The sequence below is a fragment of the Rutidosis leptorrhynchoides genome, chromosome 11 (genome assembly GCF_046630445.1).
Source record: "Rutidosis leptorrhynchoides isolate AG116_Rl617_1_P2 chromosome 11, CSIRO_AGI_Rlap_v1, whole genome shotgun sequence".
NCBI lineage: Eukaryota > Viridiplantae > Streptophyta > Magnoliopsida > Asterales > Asteraceae > Rutidosis > Rutidosis leptorrhynchoides.
In genome coordinates this window covers 82,405,001-82,425,496 of record NC_092343.1, presented here as the reverse complement: position 1 = coordinate 82,425,496, position 20,496 = coordinate 82,405,001, and the positions used below count along the sequence as shown (strand labels likewise).

Genomic DNA, 20,496 nt, shown 5'->3' with positions numbered 1-20,496 from the left:
CTAAAATAAGGACAAGATTTGGAGTCCATGTTTGTATGATATTGTGTAAAAACTGCATTCAAGAAACTGATTTCGATGTAACATATTTGTATTGTAAACCATTATGTAATGGTCGTGTGTAAACAGGATATTTTAGATTATCATTATTTGATAATCTACGTAAAGCTTTTTAAACCTTTATTTATGAAATAAAGGTTATGGTTTGTTTTAAAAATGAATGCAGTCTTTGAAAAACGTCTCATATAGAGGTCAAAATCTCGCAAAGAAATCAATTAATATGGAACGTTTTTAATCAATAAGAACGGGACATTTCAGATAATAATGAATAATTAACGTTATTATGGTATTGCTGAGATCGATACTTAATGATGAAGATGTAGATTGTAAATGGGTTTTATTTTAATGAAGAAAATGGAAACTAAAAACATCTTAAAAGGATTTAAAATTCTAAATAAATCAGAAAGAAAGCAATGGCTCAATGGTTCAGGGTGTTGTGTGTTAAACTAGAGGTCGCAGGTTCAATCCTGGGTTGAGGCAGTTTATTTTTTTTAGCCTTTCCTTTAAGGTAGCATTTCCTTATTTCTATTATTATTATTTTTATTATTAAGTATTATTACTATTATTATTATTATTATTATTATAAGATAATACAACTTTTTATTTATTATTGTTATTATTATTATTTTACCAAATAACAATTAATTCACTAATACTACATTTGTCCGATTACCATTATATGTGTTAATATATATATAAATGATATAGGTTCGTGAATCCGAGGCCAACCTTGCATTGTTCAGTTCCGTCGTATGCATATTTTTACTACAAAATATCTTATCGTGAGTTCATTTAATTCCCTTTTACTCTTTACATTTTTGGGACTGAGAATACATGCGCTACTTTTACAACTGCTTTATTAAATGCTTTTGAAATACATTTTGAACTGCGAATACATGAAATGCTTTTATAAATGTTTGACGAGATAGACACAAGTAAAACATTCCTCGAATGAATTATGTGGACGTGATAATTGCCACCATTGAATTATGTGGACGTGATAATTGCCACGATTGATATGAGTATTTTCCCCCTGATTATTATTGCTTGGTAACCTAAGAATTAGGGAACATCACTAATTTTGAGAATTAGTGCACGCCTAATTCACGCGAATCCTAAAGGTAGCTACCGGGTTTAACACCCCCACCCAGAATGTTCACTAGACGGAAGGGCTAGTGGGCGTGGTGTTTAGTACTTCAAAGTTTATATGATTATTATACAGACGAGATGTTCTGTTTTGGAGATATTATTATGCGCATTATATGTTAAGGTCGGTTACCAAGCCAAGCTATGAAAGCAATGAAAAGTGAATGTTATGTATAAAGAGAATGATTTTATACACAGGTTATGTGTATGTTATTTTTGTGCACGAGATATGTGTACGGTTGCTAAGATTTATGAAAGATGATTTCGTACACGAGAAAGGTGTACTGTATTTAAAAGATATCGCATGTACATTACATGTGGGTATAGGATTCGGGCCCATTTGTACCATGCATCATTTAAATCTTGTGGTCTATCAAAATGATGAATTTTATTGCTTTATGATAAACCTATGAACTCACCAACCTTTTGGTTGACACTTGAAAGCATGTTTATTCTCAGGTATGAAAGAAATCTTCCGCTGTGCATTTGCTCATTTTAGAGATATTACTTGGAGTCGTTCATGACATATTTCAAAAGACGTTGCATTCGAGTCATTGAGTTCATCAAGATTATTACTAAGTCAATTATAGTTGGATATAATATGAAATGGTATGCATGTCGTCAACTGTCGATGTAATGAAAGTTTGTCTTTTAAAAATGAATGCAATGTTTGTAAAATGTATCATATAGAGGTCAAGTACCTCGCGATGTAATCAACTATTGTGAATCGTTTATAATGTATATGAACGGGTCCTTTCATTTTAGAATCTTTTCAATCAACTTTTTGTATGTGATATTTTATAATACTTTAAACATGAAGTAGTTAAGTTATTTTTCGATATTTTGATTTGGTAACTTATTGAAAAATAGATACATAATGACTAATCGGGTATACTGTAACACCGGCCATTTTTTTTTTTAAATACACAGCGGAAGACTTTATTAACAAACACAATATAAGTACGTTTAAGTTTACACAACGGTGTTACGTTATCACAAAACATTATTTATACAAAAGTCCACATCATAGTTGGGTTGTCAAACATGTCTTCTGCAATAGCACCCTTCCCGACTAGCAGTACCTAAACCTGCAAGGGGAGAATATGTGGGGGATTAGCGCACCGCTAAGTGAATGGAATCTATCTAACAGATATAGCTTAAGTCACACACAAGCTATATACTAACAACAACACATGCTAACTATCAACTAACATACAATAAGACAATACAAGGATCGGCGGCTTGTACGAGCACACGACTCCTAGCTGATCGGACTTGAGTCTACCGATAGTCCCTGCTACTCAATTCACAGTATAGTTATCCAGATGCAGGGGATGCATCATTCACACTATACTCTACATTCAGTAGCCTATGGACCCAACCTCCCCTAGGCACGGTTGACCTCATACGGACTCTAACCTCTCCTAGGCACGGTCTCGAGTCCCCAGTCTCCCTAGGCCTGACTGGTGCCATTCACACAGTGTACACATAATTCACATACAACATCAGGCATACTATATTATTCTAACATGGCAATTTCTACACTATGCATGGTAAAAGAGTCAACCACAGTAGCAAGATATGCTACTTAAACTCTATCCGGAGATAGACCCACTCACCAATTACCAGCAACTGCTCAGTTATTATTTATGAGCTTCCTCCTTGTCCTTATAACCTGAGAACAACACAAACAAAGTTAATATAATATCCAATAAATAATATAATCATTTCATATGATTAACTAGGTCATAACACCATATATTCATAATTTTATGAGTCTACATCATGACTCCACTCAATAATGGCATACAGGTGCGTGCAAAACACGACATACACACTAAAACTCCTTTTGCGGCCCAAAAATAGTTTGATCTAATTTCATAAAAGTTCACCATTGAAAAGTATTCTTTATTACGATTCTAACGATAGTTTATTCATCAAAAACGGAGTTACGTTTTGAAAGTTACGTCCGTTTCAATTTCATAAAAGTACTGTAGCAAATAGTGACACTGTAGCAAATAGTGACACTGTAGCAGTTCGGGTACTGTAGCAAAATACTGTAGTAAGATATTGTAGCAAAATACTGCAGAAAAATACTGTAGCAAAATACTGTAGCAACTAGGTTTCGAAGCAGTTCGCTGTTTTTGCGATTTTTTTGCCCAAAACTCGATTTTTGAGTGTTTTTGATCCGTTTTTAAGCACATGGAAGCTACTAAACATATATACAACCTATTTCTAACATCAATTAAGCATAACAAACACCAAAAATGAAGATTCAAGCTTAAAATCACACTTTTTATTCAAGAACACAAAACTCATTTTGAGCAAGAATTAATACATGAATCTATGATATGCATACCTTATATTGATCACGAAATCACAAGGAATATATCTCTAGCTTCAATTAATCCAAAGGCTCACAAAATCAAATTAGGGTTTATATACATACACTTAAATGAGTTATAAACTCATACCCCATATCACACAGGTATTTACTAGTTATCTTATCTGACAACCTTTCGTATCTCCTTAGGCGGTCCTAACGGAGTCCAAATTAAATAAACCAACCTGTTCTGGGACCCTTGTCACAAACTGGTCACAACACAATTATAATAAAACACTAATAAAATAATTAAAATAAAAGCACTTAAGACTAAGCACAAACCCTTAGGCAAAATAGGCAACTTACAACTAGTCCGGGTTTCAGTCTGTTACATATACCCGTTTACCCGTGGGGAAACCCGAAACCCGATAGTATGTAAGTAATTGGGGACCCGACGGGTTTTGGGCCGGGTTTTGGGCGGGGTTTCTTAATCGGGTTTGGGTCCGGGATTACCTAAATCCGATCCAAACCCGACCCGATGCCATCCCTATGTGGAACTATTATTATGATTATTATTATGATTACCGGTTGTTATAAAGTGTAAATCTCATTTGGAATTTGCATTTGTTTAGTGGGGGTTAACAAATCTTGTAAGTACTATTTTCTCCCGACATAAGTAGATATTTTTTGTAACACTCGGACTCTCATCAAAATGATAAAGGCCTAAACATACAATAGAACAAACCAAAGGGCATACAACTCAAGCTAAACCTGAAAACAATTAAAAAAAATCATGAGTAACCCAACCACAACAAAACCAACAAAGCACAAACGAAACAAAAAACTAAAAACCAATCACATGTAGAACAAGAAGAGAATATAATATAAACCGACACCAGAAGATTATGAATAAACTCCCGAAAGACCCGAGACACTAACTACATCACAAACAAACAAAACAACAACTAAAAACAGGAATAGAGGAGAGTGTAGAATGGTCGGGGCACCAGAACCAGTTGGATTTAAAAAAAAGAAAAATTTACACTAAAAAAAATTAACTAAAAAATAAGGTTTTTTTTAGTGTTTGCACCAACTGTAAATGAAAAATTTACTAAATTTTTGCATTCGCCCCATCTGTAGTCGGGTTCAAGTTCCGCCACTGACTAAAAACATCTGCAACCTATCGAGCTACTCAGATGCTATCAACGTTGAATGTTCTCAACTCTTCCCCGTGCATTTTTTTCATCTTTTTTTCTCATCGTAAGGACTATTTGGGTCGGTGTGTTTCTAAAACTAATTGTAGTGCACGTGCTAGAGACCGAAATTGTGTTGGTGGCACATGATCATGGCTTGCTGATTCCGGGCACGAGACTTGTTTGTGGCGTGTAGATGACGTGGCCAATTGTTATTGGTTCATTTTTGTTTTATAATGCTTTTCATTTTTTTACCATTTACCACACAATTTTCAATCATATTTTAACACATCATTCAAATCACCACCCAACACCTTTCCTCACTAATTCCCATGTTCTCTTTATATTTGTCACGTCACTGTCAACTATCGTACCCACCCATCAACACCCAAAAAAAACTCTTTCACGACTACAAGTAGCGTAAACTGTAAACTCTAAACGATTTAATGAACAAATTATTCGTGAAAGTGCAAAGTTACGCCAAAAGTTAATAAGTAAAAACTGTAAGGACCTTTCTGTAAATAAACTATTCTTTCAGAAATATAACAACCAATACCTAAACTGGAAGAAAAACCTCACCCTGTTTTACTGCTGCCGCCACAACAAAACGCCTCCGGTCACCGACGGCCACCGTAGCGAGATGGCAGTAACTAAAGGAAACAAAACCCTAAAAGCTCCTGCAAAGAGTTCGAATCTAAAAAAAGGAGGTAAAGATAAAACATGGAAGAAAGGTCCTCATTTACCTAACGCAATTAAAAAAGAAATTGAAACCCTAAACGGCAACAATTCAAGCGACGATGATATACAATCAGATGAAAATATAGACTTATATGAATATGAAGAAGATATTGCAGATGAAGAACTGAAAAAGAATCGTAGGTATGATCCTGTTGATAACTTTGAGTATCAACTCCCCAAGGACTTTAAGGTAATTTATACTTAAATTTCATAACTTTTTTAATTTTTGTGCTTCAGTACTTATTGATTATGATTATATGAATGGAATAGAATTTAAATGGACTTTGTGATAAAATTTTGTTCATTGCTTGGAATTAATAAGTTTTAAAGAATGGCATTGTTGTTCAGTAATTATTATAATTGTAATAATATATGCACTTTAATGAAATTATGTTTAGTAATTATGATTGTTGGTGTGGTTGAATGAATAAGTTTTAGCCTGATTAAATGAGTCAGATGTAGTGATATAGTGATGATACTGCTGAATTACATTCTGCTATATAGAGTTGTTTTAGCATAATTCTTTGATAAAAAAAAAAAGATGTCTTTTGAGTGATTATGATGTTCAAGTTGTTTTGCTTACATAAACAGGATGTATTTATTCATGTATATTTCTGTTTGTTTGATTTTTTTCTTCGTTTGATTTTGTGGTTCTTGATAGGATGAAGATGTAGCATCTAATGATGATGATGATGAAGGATCTGAGAATGGAGTCAGTGATGCTGACGATGATAATGATGATGCGAAACATTCAAGAATGTTGCAAGATATTACTGGGCTGCCTGTGGAAGCTTTTGATGGTAATCTACACTTTAAATCGTTCCGTTTTCTCATTCGTGATAAATTATTGTCTAAGCATAAGTTGGAACCTTTTGCCAGAAACGAATTGTTTAATTTCTTGCTGTTTAATTTTTATGTTTTTTATTTAGTGGTTGATGGAAAGTTGAAAATAATCAAATTCTATATTGAGTTAACTATAATGTGTTTGTTCCCGAGAGTTGCGCCTGCTTGTTTATGAAACACTAGCCCCTACAAGATTTGTACACCCTCTGCCTAAATATTTGCAACGTTTGTCCTCGTTTTTAATAAAAGTCTTTAGACCACATTACTTTTATCCAGTGGCGGAAGCAGGATTTTTTTCCACCCGGGGCGAAAAAAATTTAAAACCGTAGCAACTTTTTTGGGCAAAATATGGATGTTTTGGGGCAAAAAATGGAGTTTTTATACAAAATATGAAGGTTTGTGGGCAAAATTTGAAGGTTTTGGGGCAATTTTTGGAGAATTTTGGGCAAAATTTGTAGGTTTTAGAGCAAAATATATAGGATTTGGGACCAAAAAAAATCCATTGGGGACAAAGTTGAAAAATCCAAAAAATTTCTACTAAAATTTCAAAATCGACTGGGGGCGGGCGCCCCACCCTGCCCCCAAGTTACTTCGCCCCTGCTTTTACCATCACATAATATTAATAAACTATTTGACCACAATCAATCTTACCTAGATCTAAGTGTTAAGGAACAAATAAGTTTTATGCAGTGTTGCAGAACTCGGAATTACTCTGCGAGTACTCTGTTTTTGCAACTTTGTGAGTACTCGGTCAATATCGGTCAAACTTGGTCAAACGTGGCAAAAAGTTGGGATTACTGGGAAAATTTGTCTCGGCTAAAACTCGGGATTACTCAAAAAATTGGTCAAATTCAAACTCGGTAAACATCCGAGTACACCAACACTCCCAACAAGTTTCCAGATTTTTCCATTCCAATGAACTTTTCACCATTTTAATTCCCTTAAATATTTTACTGATTTACATTTTTTACCCTGCTACATCATTTTCCTTGCACCAGTGGTCCTTTTTCCATTACAACCTAAGTCCTTTTGTAACTTTCATCCTATAACATAACCAATATCATTATAAAACATATATAAATATAAATTTTTTAGTAGCTGTTTTGCAACCTTGGCTTTATTAAATTTATACTGTTGCTAATATGGGCAGTTTGTTATGAATATCCAGGCAAGAAAAAGAATAACGACGTGGTGGTTTACGAGGCGTATCCCGAGTCCGAATATAATCCAAGCCGTGACGTTTTGGACGGTAACGGTCGCATAACCATCGATGATCTTTTAGCTCCTCTTCATGGGACACAAGGATTTAGCAAAATCAGGAAAGATGTGCAACGAATGGGGAAAAAGTCAAAGACAATATTACCCCCGCTTCCCAAAGCACAACAACAAAAAATTGATAGAATAAATACTTACAAATTCTCAAAGAAAAAACTTAGTGAATTTAACGCAGTAGTCAAGAAAAATAGAGAAGCTCCTACTATTTATTTTAATGAAGATACTGAAATCGGGTATAATACCGTTGGAGCAATTGCGAATGAGTTTAGACCGAGGACTGAATTCGAGAAGAAAATGGATGCGTTATTAAATACTAAAGAACTTTCGGATGCGCATAGACGAGATGGTGCGGAGCTTTTAAAACGTAACGAGGTATGGTTCTTTTATACAATCTTGATTTCTTGTTTTATCGATTTTTTAAAAGTGCTAATTGAATAAAAGTTAACAACTTTCTGCAAATTTATCTTCTGCGTAACATAGTTTTTCGTTCACATGTATAAAGGGGCAAAGTAGAAGCATTAAAAAACTGTTAACAAATTTTTATTTTTTTCCTTTCAAATTTGGTTTTTGGATACATTGTTAGGCCAGTTGGTGTTACCAAAATGGCTGTTTCCACATCCGCATCATATTTACTAGGTGTGTGCATGGTACAGAACCGGACTGAACTAGTTTGGTCCGTTTCTGTCCCGAGTCCCAGTTTGTAGCAGAATGTTGGACCGAGGACCGGACCATATATTTTTGGCTCGGTTAGGTTATTTTTGGTGTTATTTTCGGGTTCTGTCTGGTCTCGTTTGAACCGAAGACCGAAATTCTGGCAAAATGTGGACTGAGACGGACCAAAATAGCTCGGTTTGGTTTGGGATCAGTTTGGTTCCTCGGTTTTTATCCCGAGATAAGCACACCCCTACTTTATTTACCAGCATCAAGTTTTTAGGTCCTCCAATATCCAAATATAAAAATTTGAACTCATTTACTTTTTGTGAATGCAAAAATTAACGATTCTTCATACACTCATATGATTCTTTATACATAAAGTATTGGATTTTTCATGTTGCTGTATCTGTTCATATTTGAACAGGTATCTTTAGAAGATGTGAAAGAACGAGCAGATCGTCTTGCAAAGATGAGAAATTTGTTATTCCGTCATGAAATGAAGTCGAAAAGGATTAAAAAAATAAAATCCAAAATAAACCGTCGTATAAATAAGAAAAATAAGTTAAAAGCAGGAGCCAATGATATTGAGATGGATCCTGAAGCTGCTAAAGAACTTGCACAGAAGCAGGAATTCAAGAGAGCTGAGGTAATTAGCATAACTTTTTGTCTTTTTCTGTACATTTAGACATATGCCTGGCAAACGGGCTGGTTGGGTCAACACGGGCCAGATTTTTAAACGGGTCAGGCCCAAATGGGTTGGGTCGGGTTGGGTCAAGATCCGAACGAGTTGGGGTCGAAATGGGCCATGGGTGGAACAGGTAAGTTTTATTTGGATTTTTTATGGTTCAAACGGGCCAGAATTGAAACGCGAAACTGAAAATGAATTTTTGAAAAATGCGAAAATGAAGCGTTGAACGTTAATCTTATAGTACTTTTTCTGTTTTTACAGGAACGTATGACTTTAAAGCACAAGAACACATCTAAATGGGCGAAACGAATCAAGAAACGTGGTTTTGATATTCAAGATGATGGGACAAGAGCTGCTATATCAGAACAGCTTCAACAACATAACCTTTTAATTCAAAAAAGAAATTCCATGCACGATGATGATGATAGCAGCAATGATAGCACGGAGGATGACGATGATGTCATCTCGGGAGATGAGGACGATACTATCAAACTGAAATTGTTAGAGAAAGGAAAAAAGAGGACACTCGAAGTGTTAGAGGAAGAGGACGAAATGCCTAAATCTGGACTTCTTTCATTACCTTTCATGGTACACTTCTGCAATTTGAAGTTTAATATATCTTATATACTACTAGGTTGCAAAAATCGCTACTTGGCGAGTACTCGGTTGGGAACTTTTAAGGAATACTCGGAAACTCGAGGTGTACTCAGATGTTGACCAAGTTTGACTTTGACCGATTTTGACAGTTTTTTTTACCGAGTTTTGATTGATTTTTCGAGTTATCTCGAGTTTTGGCTGAGTTCTGATCGATTATCCGAGTAATCTTGAGTTTTTGAGCATTGACCGATTTTCCGAGTAATCTTGAGTTTTTGAGTATTGACCGATTTTCTGAGTAATCCCGAGTTTCGACCGATTTTCTGAGAAATCTCGAGTTTTGACTTAGCTTGACTGAATTTTACTGAGTTTCACTGAGTTTGACCGAATTTGACCGAGTTTCACCGAGTTTGACTTTTGACCTAGTACTTTTTGAGTACTCCCGAGTTGCAAAAACCGAGTACTCGCTGAGTAATTCCGAGTTCTAAAACACTGCTTCTATATTTATAATACTGTAAGTTTCTTATTATAATATAGTTATAAACTAGTTGTTTACCCTCGCTTCGCGCGGGGGTTCGGTTTTCAATGTATTTTATTGCGTTTAGTTTAACGTTGATGTCGTTGAAGCGCAACTCGAGTCGAACTAAAAGGTATAACCCGTCAAAGATTTAAATGTTATTTTAAATTAACAATATAGGTGCATCTCTAAAATATAAAAGAAACCAAAAAAGAAAAAATAAAAAAAAATTGTTACAACGGGTAGAGAAAAATATAAAGGAAACAATCGGTACTATTCATATTTTTTGCCTAGTAGATATTTGCTGCTGCTAATTATAAAGAAACCATCGGTACTATTCATATTTTTTGTCTAGTAGATATTTGCTGCGGGTGAAGAAAAATATAAAGGAAATCAAAAAAGAAAAAAATGGGAAAAAAAACTGTTAGGAAGAAATATAAATTGCTACAGTACCGCGAACTGTACGTGAATAGTACTGTTCACGTGAATAGTGCCGGTGTACAACCATTGTTGCGCGGTGTACAAGTGATTAAAGCGTGCGAGTAGTACTATTCATAACTTTTGTCTATTAGTATATATTCATAACTGTTGTACTTTTGTCTATTAGTACTAGTCATAACTGTTCACGTGAGTAGGATAGTTCACGTGAATAGTGCCGGTGTACAACCATTGTTGCGCGGTGTACAAGTGGTTAAAGCCTGCGAGTAGTACTATTCATAACTTTTGTCTATTAGTGTATATGTAAATGTAAATGTAAATATGTATATTGTTTAAGGTTTAGCGTATCTTTTAACTGATTTATTGATGCTCGTTAAATTTGGTAGGTTCGTGGGCAGAAGAAGAAAAAAGAGGCAGCTGATGAAGAAGCTAGGCTTGCTTTAGAAGATTTCAATTCGTCTTTAAGGCAGTTAGAGGGTGATGATGATTTCAAAGACAATAAAGGCTCTTTAGGTGGTAGAAAGGTATTTGGTGCTCAAAAGAAACAGGTTTCGAAACCGAAGAAAAAGGTTAAGGAAACCGATAATTACTTCGATAATACGGACAGTGAAGACGACGGTGACGCAATAGACGATGTTGATGATAAACAAAGCAGGATGAATTATACTCATAAAGATGTCGTTATTGACACTAACGTTCTTCGAGAGGAGTCTGAAGTCGGACACGATTCTTTGTTCAAGGTAAAAATAGATTTCGTTTTTCGTCTTTCTCTTTTAGCCACTTTTTGTATATAAAGTTGACGAAATTTTTTTTACGTATCACGTTTTGTGTTCATGTTACGTACAGAGCTTTGATGATGTTGCCAAAGATTCAGGGCCTAAGATCGAGTATGAAGTCTCTTTGTGTCCAGCCAACCTTTCAAAAAAGGTACAATTTGATCGTACGAAGTTGTAATAAGATTCCTAATATAAAACTTGCATCTTTTTTTTTTTTTTTTTTTTTCAGTTTTCAATCTTTTTTTTTGTAACAGAGAAAAACGAAAGATTCTAATAAGATAAAAAGTGAGAAAAAAACTAAAACGGAGAAGTCGGAAGTCGTAGAGTTGGCCTCCAACAAAGAAACGGATATAGAGGTAAATTGTTATATCTTCAATACGTTATTACGTATAAAAAATCACTTTGTAAATGGGGCTTACTTTAAATGAAGGCCCGAGATGATGAAAGTGATTCAGACGGTGAAACTCGTATGGTTGATGGGATTATAACATCTGGGACCGATTACGAATTACCGTCACAAGATGACCTCATTAGACGTGCGTTTGCTGGTGATGATGTGGAGGAAGATTTTGAGTTGGAAAAACAAGAGATTATGAATGAGGAAAACCCAGAACCTGAAAAGCCCGTTTTACTTCCGGGTTGGGGCCAATGGACCCATGTTCAGAAAAAGAGGGGGCCGCCATCTTGGATGTTGGCAGAACACGAAAGAGCGAAAAAGAAGAGAGATGAAGACCTTAAAAGAAGGCCTGATGCACATCTTAAGCATATTATTATTTCAGAAAAGGTGGATAAAAAGGTAAAAACAAAATTTATATAACTCGAATTTGAATTTAATTGATTAGAATTTAAAAATCAGAATTTTGACAGCAATGAATGTGTTTTGCAGGCTCAAAAGTTGCAGACGAATGTGTTACCGTTTCCATTTAAGGATAAGGAACACTTTGAACGGAGTAATCGTATGCCTTTAGGTCCAGAGTTTAATCCTGCTATAGCGATTGGAGACCTTAATCGTCCTGATGTATGCCATTTTTCCCTTTTTATACTTGAGTCATATGTCGGGAATAAAGAACCAGAGAAAATAGATGTTGTTCCGATTTAATGGTGTTTTAACTTTGGGTTATTTACATTATAATAGGTGGTGAAGAAAGCTGGGTTGAAGATTAAACCAATTAAATTGAAGTCAAGGGATTGAATGACATGAACAGGACCTTAGCAAGTTTAGCAAATCGTTCGAGCTAGTTTAAATGATCACCATCGTTCGAGCTGTTATGTTTCTTGTCTTTCGTGACGATTTGCTTTATCCATCTTTGCAGTTTCTGGGAATTTTGACACTGAATTTCAAAGAAAAAGGGGAAGAAGTTATTTAAATGTTTTCTTTTTGTTTAGAAGGCTTTTGATTTTACAGAAATGAGCTGTATTTATTCTTTTATTTGAAGAAGATATTCTATACTTTGCTAAGTTTTATATTTGAAGTATTTAGAAGCTTTGTTTGGTGCACAAAGTAATACAGTACAGTAGTATTTGCTATAATTTGATGATCTTGATGCCTAGAGTCCTTCCTACCCCTTAATAGTTAAATCAAGATTAGTCTACTCTCTACTTTTCATCTTAAGTGCAATCAACGATCTAAAATGTGACTTCGAGATCTTTCGAATAAGATGTAAACCCGAGTATTAGTTCCAGCTCCTACAGCTTTATCGAAGACTTCCTAAATAATGAGTTTCATATTCTTGATAAAAAAAAATTTCGTTTCATAATTTAGAATCCAAATGTATGCATTTGTCTACATAAGAGTTACTCTATTTATTCATTATATTTTTATGGAAATCTATTGTTGTCTCTTCGTTCGGTAATTCGTTCAGAGGAAAACTAATGTCAAATGTGCACTTTACGCACTTCATGTATCTCTCTGATTTGGAAAGATTTGATTAAATTACATGGTGAGGATTCGTTGGATGGCGTCGTTGGTCGAAATATATGGAAATGGAAATTAGGAGATGGAGCTCAAATCTCATTTTGGCACGATGTATGGGCCGATAATATTTTGTTAAAAGAAGAATTTCCTTCTTTGTTTCGTTTGTAATTCGATCAAAATGCTTGTGTTAAGCATTTTCGTTTTCCTAAGAATGAACAATTGGATCAATTGAGGTGGGACATTAAACTTTGTTTGCCTTTACCACATTATGATTACATAAAAGCAGAAGAGCTGATGCAAAGTTTGGCATGGTTTAAATTGAGTGCAAATGTGAATGATCAAGTTATCTGGACACCGGCCTCTAATGGGTTGTACTCGGTTTTAAGAGTAACGCTTTCTTTAACTAATCCTTTTATCCCTTCTTGGCCAAAACTTATTTGGAACAATAGAGTTCCAACCAAAACTATGTTGTTCCATTGGCTTGCTATAAAAGATAGCGCTCTGGTTAAAGACATTTTGATCCGTAGACGTATATTGCTCGCGGATCAATCTCCTTTGTGTGTTTGTGCTTGAGCGAAGTTGAGTCCATTGATCATTAATTGTTGCATTGTCCATGGACGTTTAGTATTTGCGCGGCTCTCTTCCGTTGGTGGAACATTAGATGAGTGATTCCGTTCACAACCGCTAGTGTTTCCCACGAATGGTATGATGGCATGGAGTCAATGACAAGAAGTTTTGGAGGATGATTGGTCCGACAACATTATGGGCTATTTGCTTAGCTAGAAATGACTTCATTTTCAACGGAAAGCTTACTTGGAATCATCATGAGGAACATCAAACTCAAAGTGTTTTTATGGGCGACTAATCTCAAATTTTTGTTATAGTCATCAATCATATGTTTGGGAATACAACCCAACATTATTGTTTCACTCGGCTTGGATGTTTTATTTGTATTCGGTTGTTGGTTGTAAGATCATTAGCTGAGCCAATGAATAGTCGATGTAATTCTCTTTGGAAGCCTTCATTTTAATTTATGAATATATTTTTTCGTCAAAAAAATACGGAGTAAAAATTTGTTTATTTACTTTTTATTTAATTTATTTCTTTATTAACCCTATAATCCTATATACTAAATGGGGTCCTAATTTTGGTCGTTCCATCTACTCCAAAACGACAACAACAAATACATTTATAAAACACCCCTGAAACTATGATGAATTTACAAACTTTTCAGAGGTAGAAAGTGTAAAAATATAATTCTACTAAAAAAAAATCAAACCAACTCCACCCAAGTTTTTAATGGGCCCTATCTTCCCGCTCGGTGCGAGTTAAATTTTTCCGGCATTAACGTTCAACTCGAAATAATTTTATGAACACAATGCTTACCTACGCGCGAAACGAGCTGTTTTTAAAAAAACGCTAAGTATTTTCAGGCTGCTTTTAATACATATAGATACACGTATAATAAACAACTCAAACTAACCACCTCATATCGATGGTTCTGATCCCTTTTCTACGAGATTTTTCGAGCGTAAAAAACGCGTTATACATTAAGTATACTAGGTAGCAACCAAGTGTTTTCGAAAATAACCGTAGCAACGCGTTTTAAATTCTGTAAATAAATAACGCTACGTGAAACATGAATATGCAACTCGAAGAGTCCCGCCGTATCGCCCGGGCTTTATTTTTCTAGTTACTCCGTATTTAATTAAAAAACCACTGTATCATCGTTATCCTGGCCCTCACCACCCTCCCACACAACTACCACAAACTCCATTGCCAACACCTTCTTATCTTCTTCATTCCATAAACCCACACACAAAAATGGAATCACCAAAACCCATTGACACGTCATCTGAACCCAACCCAGATTCTTCTGAAACCCAACAACCAATTTCACCTCTGCAATTCACTTCACTCACTCTTTCACTCTCAACTCTTCTCCCAACCCATTTCATCACCCCACCAAAACCCACCCAAATCCCCAAAACCCTAACCCTCCCAACCCAAACCCATCTCTCATCAATTCACAATCTTTCCTTAACAACCACCTCCAATCTACAATCTTTCCTTAACCCCACCAAACAATTTTTCAAATCAACCCCCTCTTCAAACCCTCTCCAAACCCCATTATCCCTAAACCCTCGCCGTCCTTCCGACCCGTCCAACGCCGTCGCCGGCCGCCGTACCTCCGTCGTCTGGTTCCGCAACGACCTCCGTGTCCACGATAACGAATGTCTCTCAACTGCAAACAACGAGTCAATGTCTGTCTTACCTGTTTACATTTTCGACCCGCGAGATTACGGTAAATCGAAATCAGGGTTTGATAAAACCGGCCCGTACCGGGCTGCGTTTTTGATAGAATCCGTGTTGAATTTACGGAAGAATTTGGAGGCGCGTGGGTCGGGTTTGATCGTTCGAATTGGGAAACCGGAAACCGTGATACCGGAGTTGGTTAAGGACGTTGGGGCCGATGCGGTTTACGCGCATAGAGAAGTGAGTCATGATGAGGTTAAAGGGGAAGAAAAGATTGAAATGAAGTTAAAAGATGAAGGAATTGAGATGAAGTATTATTGGGGAAGTACATTGTATCATGTTGATGATTTACCGTTTAAATTGGATGAAATGCCTACGAATTACGGTGGATTTAGGGAAAAAGTTCAAGGATTGAAGATTAGGAAAACGATTGATGCGATCGATCAATTGAGAGGGTTGCCGGTTAGTGGTGATGTGGAGCATGGCGAGATTCCGTCTTTGGTTGATTTGGGACTTAATCCTACTCCTACTATGAATCAGGTATTGATTTTATGATGATGTGAAGTAATTTAGATAATGAAAAGTTGAAAACTTGTGTTTGTATTAGGTGAGTTTATTATATGATATTGGAATTTATAGTGTTAGATTAGGCTATGGAAGATCGTTCGCTTATCGCTTTAGTTTCAAGAAATGATGGATAGTTTATGTTGAAAAGTGGCATATAGGTTCGAAACCTTTTACTCCAGATTATGATAGATTGCATAAAATTTGTAGTTAATTATAGTCTTATAGGTACCTCGTCAGTCGTCGATCGAGATAGTTGGATGGTTTGTATGACATTAACTCATAGTTGAAAGGTTTAAGTATGATAGTGTAACTCTATAAAGGAGGGAAACTTGTATGTTACGGTAACAGATTATGCGTGTTTCTTCGATTTGGGTAACTTTCTTTTTGCATCCCCATTTTGTACAGTATATATTTGATTTTTGGGTAATATCTGACCCATTCACTAGGTTTCGGGTTGTATTATAGGTTAGTGTGACTTTTTAACTGTATTCTTGGTAACATACTGTGTATGTTCTCTCAATTTGGGTATATTTTATGCCAATTCATGTTTCATGTCAGCAAACAGTTTAACCGGATTCTAGTCAGCACTTGCAGGTTAACCGGTCACATGTTACCCTGGTTGTAAAAATCCGGGTATTATATTTTGCATTACTGCACCAAATTAGTTTTTTTTTTTTTTTTTTTTGGGCGAAAAAATGAAAATTCATATAGAAGCGAGGTCTTTTTTCAACTCAACAGAGAATGCAAAAGAAACGGGGGACACGGAAGCTCACGCCTTGAAAGCATCTAAAACAAAAGCATCTAAAACAAAAACTATCTATAAACGAGCCTCCGCTAACAACCCGGAAAAAAACTTCAAACAAACTAAACAATTCTAACCGATTCAACACAATAGTACATGATCCAAACCATGCGATCTAAATAGAAACCAACAAACATAAAAATAATATAAACGAAGGGTGACGAGACAAACCCAAGTTCTCAACCTCTAGGTCCCGCTCTTTTCAACTTACCATTAATCGTCTCTTTTAAAGTGTTCTTCCCGGATCGATTCTCTATCTTGTAAGATAACACATTGGCGGATGCATCACTCGGTGCATTCTCCCCGGCCAAACGTGTCATCATGTCACCGAAAGCCGCAAAAGCCTCCACGGACATATTTCCTATCCCATTTACCGATGAACCGCCGTCTCTTCCATCTTGACTACCCATGAACAAGTTTTGGATCGCTTTCCCGTAATACAAGTCATTGATGTGATCTCTAAGCTTATAAGTGCCGGAAGTAGAAGCCTCATAAACCTTCTTTCTTGACCTCGGATTAGCTTCTCCAAGTAAACTCGTTGAAACATCTTTATTCAAAACGTACCATGATATACAAAAACCTTCGCACGAGGGTACCTCGCAATCGCAATAAATTCTTCCACTACGACCAATCAAAATCGGTAACGTGCTATCTTTGTTCGATTCTAAGTTACGTTTATCCAAATATTCTTCTTTCTTTTCCTTCTTCGCCTTCTTCAATCGGGCCAATCTAACCGCAAACGTAATGTTATCATCATTTTGCTCCGACTCGCCTTTAGAAACGACAACAATATCATCGATGTTATTATGACCAACTGTCTTGATCGAGTCTAATTTATAAATTGAACCGGGCCCAGAATCGGAAGCCAAAACACCTCCACTGTTGCTCATATTATTTCTAGTATCATCAACCAAAACACCTCCACTGTTGCTCCTCATATTAATCCTACTATCACCATTCATAATGCCCATTTTATTTCTACTATCATCAACCAAAACACCTCCACTGTTGTTCATAATAATCCTAGTGTCATCATTCCTAATGCCCATTATATTTCTACTATCATCAACCAAAACACCTTCACTATTAGTAGTAACTTCCACTGAAGCAATGTTGCTTTCAAACTCGCAAACCCGAGAAGCAGACATTCGGCCTGAATCATCACAAAACTGCACTGTCCCGAACCTAATACCTGAGTGATTCAAACCCGTTGTGTCACCCAAACTGCCCGTAACCAACTTGACCGGAGTCTTTTCTACTTGTCGAGCCAAAAAACTCTCGGCGATTACACAACTTGAGACCACAAATCGATTAGTCGATTCCAACAAGGACTTATCAAAACCGTCAAAAAGAACCCGATTCAAACAATTTATGTCCGAAATTTCCGACACCCAAACATTACATCTCGAACACTTCGGGTATACTAAATCCACAACAACCGAGTCGTTAATATGTTTTGGGTTCGTAGATTTAATAAACGCGAAAAGAGAACTAACGGATCCCAAACTCGAGGATGACTTGGAAACAGCAATGACATCCCCAAACAAATCGGCCACAACTGATGCATTAACTTCGGACACACAAGTAACCGGCACACCTGTGATCTCTAACCAAGCGTAACGGTGAAAAGATGTGGCTAGGTCCATAAAAGAGGAAACCATAACAAACTCCGTTGAGCGACAATTTAATAAATTATTATAACTTTCTGAATCTCCGCAAAAGCAAATACATCCAAAATGACCGAATTTACTTATGTGTGAAACGTGTGCTTTACATGAAATCAAAAAACTAGAGACTTTCGTCTCCACCAAAGGCACTATGTCGAGCAACAAAACAGAATAGTGTAGCCGCTGACACCAATGGATTAGGTGCAATTTTGCATCTCAAACTCTTGTTAAGAACCATACCTGATCAAGCATAACATCCACTATTTCTATCTTCGGCCAACCAACATAGATAGGTCGGCCGAATATCCATGAGCCGTTAAGCTCCTTGACAGCTTTTTGAGCATCGACGGCATCAACGTATGATATAAACGAGTACCGTCTTGACGACCAAAATTTAATTTCCATGAGTGTGCCTATCTTCCCGAATGTAGATTCCACCATACTCCGATTAACCGATTTTTCTAACCTCCCAATAAAAATAGTATTATTAGAACGGTCAGGGGGTGGAGCATCGGGCCTGAAAGCGCCTCCATTAGTGAGGTTAACATCAGATTTTTGGATCGCCGGAAAATCGTTACCCGATGTTGAGAAGCCAGGGGGCGAAGAATCTTCTGAAGGATTAGTGAACAAGGATTGTGGTAGAAAGTCACCAAAGTTGACAGGGACAGGAATTGAAGGAAGAATTGGGGGAGAAGGTTTTGAATTAGGGTTTGGAAGTGCAGGAGAAACGAAAGAGGTGGAGTGGTTCATTGAGGGATAATTTATAGTTAAATGGAGGAAGAAGGGAGGAGGTTAAGGGTGGTGGAACGCACCAAATTAGTTAATAGAAAGAGAGTTATCCAAAATGATGAAATGGGCTACCCCCTCAAAATGCAGTTGTCCTAATAAAAGATTAGGACTTTTATTATGTAAAAGATTAATTAACTGTATTTCTAACAGACAACAGTTTCACCTCATGAATATCGAATGTAATGCTTTTTTTTACCTTTATGTTAATTTATTTTTTAGGCAAAAGCGACTGGTAACGCTACGCTTGTTGGAGGTGAGAGTGAAGCGTTAGAACGGCTTAAAAAGTTTGCTTCTGAATTTAAAGCCAAACCTAATAAAGACGATAGCACCGTTTACGGTGCAAATTTTTCATGCAAAATCTCGCCGTGGCTTGCAATGGGATGTCTTTCTCCTCGTTCCATGTTTGACGAGTTAAAGAAGTCTGCTTCTAGGTGCGTATGTTCAAATATTATTTATACACTTAAAGAAAATGTTTGATTTTGTAATTTTATTTACAAAAAGAGTAAAATGTAGAACGATTTCTGCTGCTGCGTCGAACAAGAAAGATGGTGGTGGTGATGCTGGGATGAATTGGCTGATGTATGAGCTTCTATGGAGGGATTTTTTCAGGCAAGTGAATTTACTATTTTGGTTTTTGATTACAGTGATTATAAGAAAATATTTTGCAGTTGGTCCCTGTGGTTTACCCTTGATTACACGGGTGGTCCGTGTACTTTTTTGACACTAACGATCGTCAACATATTTCGTTAAAAATTAAACATGTGCCTTTGTACTTTTTTTCTAAACTGCTTATCTGTTTCTATTTTTTTTTATTTATTTTTTTTTTTTTTTGCAGATTTGTCACGAAGAAATACAGTTCTGCGAAACAAAATAATCCTGCTCCAGTCACAGCTTGTACAGGTGCAGTTGCATGATAACTTAAAGGATCAAGAACACAACCAGAATTACTGGCAAATTGCTCGATCAAAACATGTTTTTTGTTTCGCAGTATGTAGTATCATCCCTTTTTCCATGTGAAATGCTTTACGAGTTCTATGATAATACCTATATACATTCTGTGTAGCTGCTTCGTGTTATTGTTTTGATGAAATTTAATCTCAAAACTGTTAAACGAGCAATTCAATCACGTTCTGCATTCGATATATCTTGATGCGTATAAATTTTTGGATCGATTTAACACGTTTGCTATTTACAATCAAAACTCAAAGGTGCAACAAATAACATTCAAATATGTATACAATAAAAGCCCAATTATAAT

General features: G+C 36.1%; 2 protein-coding genes across 2 annotated transcripts; both read left to right on the top strand.

The window, feature by feature from the left end:
* Positions 1-5,304: 5,304 nt before the first annotated feature.
* Positions 5,305-12,501, top strand: LOC139876950 (U3 small nucleolar RNA-associated protein 14). Its single transcript, XM_071864350.1, has 11 exons — positions 5,305-5,647; positions 6,119-6,257; positions 7,469-7,947; positions 8,654-8,875; positions 9,179-9,505; positions 10,853-11,206; positions 11,313-11,393; positions 11,497-11,598; positions 11,673-12,038; positions 12,129-12,260; positions 12,378-12,501. The coding sequence occupies exons 1-11, from the start codon at positions 5,360-5,362 to the stop codon at positions 12,432-12,434; spliced, it is 2,547 nt and encodes an 848-aa protein (XP_071720451.1). The 5' UTR covers positions 5,305-5,359; the 3' UTR covers positions 12,435-12,501.
* Positions 12,502-14,882: 2,381 nt separating this feature from the next.
* LOC139876319 (blue-light photoreceptor PHR2) lies at positions 14,883-20,417 on the top strand. Its single transcript, XM_071863625.1, has 4 exons — positions 14,883-15,953; positions 19,458-19,669; positions 19,752-19,847; positions 20,074-20,417. Exons 1-4 carry the CDS (start codon positions 14,982-14,984, stop codon positions 20,150-20,152), a joined length of 1,359 nt encoding a protein of 452 aa, XP_071719726.1. The 5' UTR covers positions 14,883-14,981; the 3' UTR covers positions 20,153-20,417.
* The last annotated feature ends 79 nt before the right edge of the window (positions 20,418-20,496 follow it).